Source organism: Octodon degus, unplaced genomic scaffold (genome assembly GCF_000260255.1).
Source record: "Octodon degus isolate 3935 unplaced genomic scaffold, OctDeg1.0 scaffold00092, whole genome shotgun sequence".
Lineage (NCBI taxonomy): Eukaryota > Metazoa > Chordata > Mammalia > Rodentia > Octodontidae > Octodon > Octodon degus.
The window spans coordinates 4,740,690-4,749,207 of record NW_004524668.1 but is presented as its reverse complement, the minus strand read 5'-3'; the positions used below and the strand labels follow the sequence as shown (position 1 = coordinate 4,749,207).

General features: G+C 35.1%; 1 protein-coding gene across 7 annotated transcripts in view; it reads right to left on the bottom strand.

The window, feature by feature from the left end:
* Positions 1–8,518, bottom strand: part of Eif4g3 (eukaryotic translation initiation factor 4 gamma 3) — a 400,120-nt gene that overhangs the window by 187,242 nt on the left and 204,360 nt on the right. For 3 of the 7 annotated variants that reach the window (XM_004637641.2, XM_004637642.3, XM_023722581.1), the window contains exon 4: positions 5,851–5,946. In XM_004637641.2, coding sequence (XP_004637698.1) covers positions 5,851–5,880 — 30 coding nt within the window. In that variant the 5' untranslated portion in view covers positions 5,881–5,946. Of the gene's footprint in view, positions 1–932; positions 966–4,360; positions 4,475–5,850; positions 5,947–8,518 lie in introns of all 7 variants that reach the window. The other 4 variants (XM_023722579.1, XM_004637644.2, XM_023722577.1 and 1 more) reach the window with 3 other exon arrangements.

The following is an 8,518-nucleotide window of genomic DNA, read 5'->3' as shown; positions in this document are numbered from 1 at the left end:
TTTTTATTTTTGGTGGAACCAGGGATTGAACTTATTAGGCCCTTGGGCTTGCCAGGCAAGTGCTTATTCCACTGAGTCATCTCCCCAGCAAGACTTGCTTAATACAGTTGGTTACACAACAGACCTGGCAAAATCAATCTATATTTGTCATATGTTAATTTATTAGACTCTTCCTATTACTCCAGGAGAAAATGATTCAGAGTACTCCAAGAACTCTTTGCCACAGCTATTAAAAGTCTGTTACTACAAGGTTGTTTCTCCCCTACTGCCACCTGTAATTGATTCCTGCTTTAAAAAACAAAAATGCATAGCATTGCTGTGTACATTTTTGAAATTGTAATTCCTATAATAAATTCATTCATTAAAAAACCCCAATAGGCTAAAAATATTAAATTTAAATAAGGCATCTATTTTCTATGTATCCTAAAAACAAAGACAGTTCTATATAGAAAAAAAAATAGACAATGTTGTTAATAAATTTGTTAGGTCTAAGTAAGTGAGATTAATAATAGTTTTAGAAATGCTATTTTAACACATCAATACAGATTATATCAGAATGTTAACAAAAAACCCTTAGAATGTTGCCTGTTTTATTAAGTTAAATTTAAATGTAAAAGAGATCCATAAAGTCTGTGAGAGGTTAATATATCTATCCTTTTCAAAGTTGTCTAAATTCAAAGCAATATTTTGGGAAAAGAAAATAATACAACAGTATTTTCAAATTATACTGTAAATAGAACAAATGGGTTTGTTAATAACAAAATGCAATGAAGTCAGAGAAGGACGAAAAGAACTGAATTATATCAGAAGAAAGTTATGACTGAAAATAGTAATTTGGGTGGCTCCATGGACTGGCAGCATTCTAAGAGTCAGCAGCTACTAACGCCCCCACCTATTAGTTAAGGGTGAAGTGAAGGGGCAAGGTACAGTACCTGATGATGGGCAGGTCGAGGCCCCGCTGCAAACTGAGAAAAGGAGGAAAACAAACACAAAAGGAAAGGCACAAAGAGTCAGAAACACCACAACAAAAACCAAAATGTCACACAATATGCAAAAAGGAAAAAAACCCACAAGAAAAATAAAAACACAAAACAGTCAAAGCTTTGCTGCAGGACAGTGACAGACAGGTACTAAGATTCAACAGGTTAACACCACTATCAGATGGTTTGTCATTTTATCAGCTGGGAGAGAAACAGCTACCCTGTTAGGCACCTAGGGCATTCACTGATAGAAGAGTATTTCAAGTAAATAAAATCCCTGAAATAAGGCAAATGAAATTTTGAAAACTGAGTAGTTTTATTAAGACAAACATGAAAATCAAGTATGCTGTATATAACCAGTACTTCTTAAGGATATGAGAAATGTTTTTATATTAGAAGAAATAACCAGGACTTAATTAAAATGTCCAGCTAGAAATAGTGAGTATACCAGGACTAACTATAAATCATAAATTAACGGGGGTATCTTATACATGAATGTGATGGTTCAATAGCCTCCTTTATTTTATGGAATTAAAGAATAAAACTAAACAATTTTATTCATATATATATATATAGCATTTATATATATATATGCAATTAACTAATAAGGTTTAATATCAGACAAGTAAAAGCAAACACCTAGTAAAGATAAGTCTCTAACATGATTAATCCAAATGTTACTTCTATAGGCTTAAAAAGAAAAAAAAAGTAAAAGGAAAATAAGGAAGTCAAATCTCTCAATTGTTATTTATCGACAACAACAGAACACTGTGCTTATGTACCTACTGCTATTTGATGCTGAGAATAAAAACAAAAGGAAACATAACTTCTCAACTAAGAGTACATGTACATGAAAAGAATAATATATATTTTAATGCTTAAAAAAACTTTCTGATTCAGGAAGTTCTAAATACCAAATATCTAAGATCAAATAATTCATCAGAGAAAAATCTGGCTTCTAAGACATTTTAAGTATAAAAGAGAAAAGTATTGTGGCATAAAGCCAAATACCAGCCACTAATACATTAAGTATTGTAATGCTAACCACAATCTTCAAAAGTCAAAAGAAAATATTTAGAAGGTAGTCTGAATACAAACCATACAAGGTTTTCATTAATATATTTAAAGAAGTTAAAATATATGTATCTTAAGTTGTTTTATTATCTAGAATATTCTGTGACTTTATCACTGTAGATGAATAAGATGATTAAGAAACAAACTTCTGTGCTCAGAATTTAAATCATACACAAGAGAAATTTGCAAACAATTCAGAATTACTTTCCCAACTGCTATCATTCCATACTAAAAATTTCAACATCTTTTGGTGGAGTACTTGGCTGCGATGAAAGAGGACTGCTGAAGACAGCTCTGACAAGAATTCACCTTTTAGAAGCGAAAATGTCACCTACTGCTTAAGTAATGAAAAGTACCTTAATGACCTATATGCTTAAGAATATGTTAAGTAATCCAGCCTATCTAAGGACTGTAATGTAGTTCTTCTAAACAATGATAATCAGTAGCTATGGTTCTTTCAGAAAAATCTCTTCAAAGAAATTAAGGTCTTATATTTACTGTTTTCTGAATATAAGAAGAAATTAGATCATACCTCTACTACTGACATCGAAGTTTAAGAATAGGCAATACCACCCATATAATATAAAAGTAGAGGGTGGAAGTGAGATGTTTTTATGACACTTTGGAAGAAAATGGGAGAAAAAGGAAATGTTAAAAAATTAACCTGAGTACAGCAGTACCTGTCTTATCACTGTTCCACAGAAAGATCCCAAGGCTCTAATATAAAAATGGAAACTATATACATTTGGAATGTTCTAGTAAAAGAGCATTTCTTAGCACAAAAGAACTATCTTATAAAATCATACATATATTTTTAATAAAAAGGAAATCACAATTTAAAGTTCAGGAGGTACCCTAGTCTATTTTGCACTAGTCACCATTGGCTACTGAGTTTTTCTTACTGGAGTGACAACATTCTTTATCCTGTGGGTAGCTGTAAGCAACAGAACAAACTGTAGTCACTGCTGGCTCGTGTTAAAGAGAAAAACTGTTTTTTCCCCAAGAGGGGTCTTAGGTGGTGAAGATTGTAGATATAAAGAAAAGCAGCCTTAAATGAACCTGAATCCAATGTTAATGCCACCCACCCACCCACTAACTCACCCTTTATGCACAGTTGAAAACTGAGCAGGGCGAACAGAACATTGATTTATATTTGGCACTAGGCATCACAAGATATAAAAATAATAGTTACAGGTCACTGCAAAAGCCAAACTGTCCTTCTCTCCCAACTAAAGCTTTCAATAGTTTCATTATTTTCAATAATCTACTGAAAAATAAACTACTGTTGAAAAAGTTCCAGCCCAACGAGAAAAACAGAAATATCAGTATTTTTTACTTTAACAAGGTTATCCAGTATATGATTTATTTAAGACACTAAGTATCAAATAGAAATATACAGGCACAAAAAAAAACTTGAAGAAGCAATAACTTGAAGAAGGGGGAGTCATTTGAAGCCAGTTGAATTGCAAAGACATCTGTCCAGGGAAGAGCAGAAAAGCCTACACTGTGCAATTGCCAATGGCCTTTTAATGCAGAAATAGAATGGAGTAAGTGTTAGCTCCTCTACAAAGTCACAGGAAGGTGTACTTCCTTTCTCGGTGCAATGCCTTACCTCTCCTCACCCCTTGGGACAGCAATGGGATGAATGAGAATAGACTATGGCAACTTGGGATGTAAACAGAAAATGCAATCCTGCCAACATTATACCCCAACTTCACCCTCCCAGCACCAACATAAAAGAAATTAAAAAAAGAAAATATTGGACCCAAAACAATAAGCAAGAGTAGACTGGGTTTTGCTAATCTTGCACTTGTTTTGGGGTATGTAATGGAATGTTATACATGTGGATTTTAGTAATGGGTGTGGTAATGGTCACTAGCAGAGCAGATGGCAAAAACTGTATAAAAGATACTATCTGAAGAGTTTATGACCACAAAAAAATGGCTGACAACTACAGACATTTGCCCCCATGATGTTCAATTATCAAATGAAAGGCGGGGAAGAAGCCCTGAAATTTATATTTTAAATTCCAATTTATCTGAATGATATATCCCACTTAACAGTTTAAAATAAAGAAAAATCTAAATCCCAAATCATTCCTGTCTAATTCCCAATAGAAAAGCCCCACCCAATTTGTTACTGTTTTCCCCACTATGCCTGGCAGAAACTGCCATGCTAGGTTAGACTTTCAGAGAGGAAGCAATCAATGCATTTCTGTTCATCAGCCAATAAGTGGATGTGGTCAAAAATAATGAGTGCCAGAGGCACTACTGCCTGCAAGAAGTACAGTTTGTTATATTGCTTACAATGCAGTATTTTATCCAGCCTCTTCCAGCCAAGGACCTGTAAACGGGAGTCTGTTCCAAAACCTTCCTCCTCTTCCAGTTGTCTGTGCAATGTATTGGCACTGTTCTGCTGGGCTGTCAAAAAAACTGGTTTAGAGATGCAGCTCTTCAGTCAGGTTTTGCGCCAATTCTAACCACATAAATTTAATTTTTTCCCCAGTAATTAGAAAAGGGGGCAAGGGTAAGAAGTCTATAGAATTCTTTGCATTAAGAGCTTACCATAATCTTCCATGCTTAATGATTAGAGTCAGGGCCTATCTAAATTGATCTGGTGAGATCACAGGTCCGCTCCAAATAGTAAAGGTCCACATCCCCAAACCACTCTCAGAACAAAACTTGCACCAGACATTGTGTTGACCATTTCAGGAAAAAAAAAAAAAAAAAAAAAAAAGTAAGTAAGAAATAAAAAGAAAGAAAGAAAGAAAGAGACAAGCACACAGGCAACTAGGACCAAAGTCCCACCTCTTTAGAATGGTTCCTCCACCCACTGGGGGGAACCAGGATCTAAGATTGAGTACTGGAGAAGAGGGCAACAGGGGAAAGACAGAAAGAGGGTAAGAAAAGAGATTACATATTTGTGCAGTCTATGCTTTCCTAGTTCTTTGAGCAATTCTTTGGTACATTTCAACAACTTGAAATTCATGCAAAAACCCAAATGAACAGGAGCTAATGCAATGAAGTGTTCCTATACTCCAGACAAAAAAGCAAGGGTGGGGAACAAAAAGAAGATTCCTGTGTTCAGAAGAATACACAGAGCTCAGGTTCAAAGAGGGATACAAAATACAATGAGATGTTATAGAAGCACCTTCTAGCCAAAGCTAATCATGCAGGGTGGGAAACAACAGTCTAAGGAATGGAAAGCTAAAGCCACCGTACATTTTTACACAACAGAAGGATGAACCTTAAGTAAATTTTCAGTCTTTGCAGTACTTGCTGCAATCCGTGTGACGGATGAACAAAGAGGAAGACAGCATTTACATTTACATGATAATTTATTTACTAATTGAATAAATAAATACAACCCTGGTATATATCATGCATGTTCACACCATCAAATGGTAAGAGCTTTTCTAGTAACACTGACTCAGAAGTCTCCCCAAACCACTAGAAGTTGAACCTAAGTAGTGAAATTCAGTTTACTTTTAACAATGATTATACTTCTGAATTTTGAACAGTACAACACATTAATAGCTGAAGCAAAGTAGAATGCAATCAGACTTAAAAGAAATTAAAAGCTCCTTTTTCTTAATTAATGTAAATAGAATTACTCCTATGGCAAGATCTGAAAATGCAATACTAACCACAAATAACGTAAGAAATAGTATTAATAATTCATCTATGAAACAAACCTCTAAAACTCAGTAAAAATATTTGTCAAAAGAACCCAAGCTACTACAAACACACAAAATTAGATGGAAAATATTATCTAGAAGCAGCTTCTGCTTACTTACCGGAGAACGGGTTTGAGGTTGTGAATTCATTGTCTGAGGGGCTTGAGGGTATACCAACGTGGTTGGACCTGCATTCTGTCCAGAGGGATAAGGGGTCTGTCAAAGAACAGTAAGAATGAGAATTTATTTTTGGTTTTTTTGTTGCTGTTTTTTTGCGGAACCAGGGATTGAACTCAAGCCCTTGCGCTTGCCAGGGAAGCGCTTATTGCACTGAGCCATCTCCCTGGCCCGAGAATTTGTTTTCAACAAAAATGGCAAAGCAACTCAAATTCAAAATATTTTTAAAAGTTTACGGAAGTGCTTAATGTTGTGGATTACAGTCCTATTTTATAAAGCTTAAATTTATCATAATGCCCAACAATTTAGTATCAGTGCAGTTTAAATGAAATTACTGTAAACTTCCCAATAAGGAGACAGCAGCAATACAATGTATAGGCACAATTATTTGAAACCATGAGAGCAAAACGAGAATTGTAAATTCATCAATTTCTGAAATGAACAGCCCAACACACACACACAAAACCAACCATGATCCTGAGAACTTGTTATTGTTGCAGTGTGCTTTGAAAGCACTTGAGGAAGATATCTTCGAGCCAGGATTAGCAGCTCACACGGCCAAATGTTCCATTACTACTGTTTCCTTGCCAAACCTTCTAGCTTATTCCTTTGACATGATTCTATAAAAATCAACTTCCAGTAAGAACTTTATAAAAGAGCCTGGATTAAGTGATAACATAACTTATATAATGACTTATTATAGGTTTTCTGAAAATAACAAACTTTTCATTATGAATCCATGTTAAATGCTTGAGACCAATAAATGAATGGGGGTGGGGAAGAAGCCTTCCAACATGTTCTAAATAAAATGCTGCCAAGAGCAAGAAACACAGAATCAGAGGGCCTGGATTCACTTTCTAATAACTACCATTTAATACCATTACTAGTTCAGGTGATTTCTCTTCCCAACAAACACAAAAAAGAACAATAAGCTTAACGTTACAAAGCATGTGCTAAGACTAAATAGATATAGTAAGTTATTTGGCAATAGCCTTTTTAAAATGACTTCAGACCCGCAAGGGCTGTGATTACAGGTGTGCACTCCCATGCCCAGCTTGCAATGGCCTTTATTTACCACTGTCCTAATTATACAATTAAGGACATCAAGATCAGAAAAACTGTCTTATCTAAGATAGATAATTAAATGATCAATACATCTAGAAATTAACATAACTATGTTTGTTTTTAAAAAGTATAGCATCTTGAATCTGTTAAAATATTTAATTTAAATTCAGCTGGGACCATTAACTATAAGTGTGTGAAGAGATTCATCATCGCTTTCAAATAATGGGAAAAAATTGACTTTCATAATAACACACAATACCTGACAATTTTTTTTATCATGGTAACTTAATATTAAGCCATTCGTATGGCAGACACTAAGGTTCAACATCAAGTTGGTTTCCTTTCTTAAACTAAGAACACAAAATCTGACCATAAATTGAAAGAAAATGCGTAAATATCATGTACATTAAATACTTGATAAATGGATCAAATATGAACGAAAAGTTATACAGGTTTCCAAAGATTATTTGCGGTACTTATCACACTCAAACATTAAAATGTGATTTCAGGGGACTGGTGAGATGGCTCAGTGGTCTAAAGCATCTACTTAGAACAAGCTTAGCAAAGCACAGGGACCGTGGTTCAAACCCAAGAACCACATGCCAGCCAGCCCTGCCCCCTGGTGGGCTGAGCGGGCCACACACACACACACACACACACACACAAAATAAATAAATTTAATAAAAAATAAAATGTGATTTCAATTTAAAACAAATGATTGTATAGTTTTTTTTTAAGTCAATTCTGGCCAGTGGGCTGGCCACATAGCTCAGTGGACTAAAGCACCTGCTTAGGCAGACACAGGGACCGGAGTTCGATCCTTGGCATACTGTGCCAGCCCTGCCACCGGGGCACACTGAGACTGGGTGTGGTGGTGTGCACCTGTAATCCCAGTGCTTGAGAGGCTGAAAGCAGGAGGATCACTGGGAGTCCAATTTGTGTAGTGAGACCCTGTACTATCTATCTATCTATCTATCTATCTATCTATCTATTCTGGCCAGATTTAGATCAGGAAAATGTTTCTTCAAATTATTTTACAGTATCTGAATATAGTTTTAAAATATAGTACCAATTTTAATCTTCATTAAAAGAAAATCATAAAATTTTGGAAAATTATTTCTTAGTGATAAGGATCCCTGATGGTATACTATCTTGACACTTTCTTCTAATTGATATGTAAACCATGAACTTCTAGCTGTCAAGATACTATCATATTAAAATATGCTACTCATGAAAACAGAAATAGTACTTCTATACTTTTTTTTTCCATAATTTTATTGAGAAACAAATAGCAATGAGAAAGCTTCAAACCAAATTGGTAGGACAGTTTCAATAATTAACACATTGAGTACATTCTTCCTAGTGGTTAATTGCTGTACAAGATGCAGACTTGATATCCTATTTACAGAGACTATTAGAACAAATCCCTCTATTCATTTTTTTTTTATTTGAGAGAGAGAGAGAGAGAGAGAGAGAGAGAGAGAGAGAGAGAGGTGTGTGTGTGTGTGTGTGTGTGTGGCCAGCTCAGCCCACCAGGGGGCGGGGC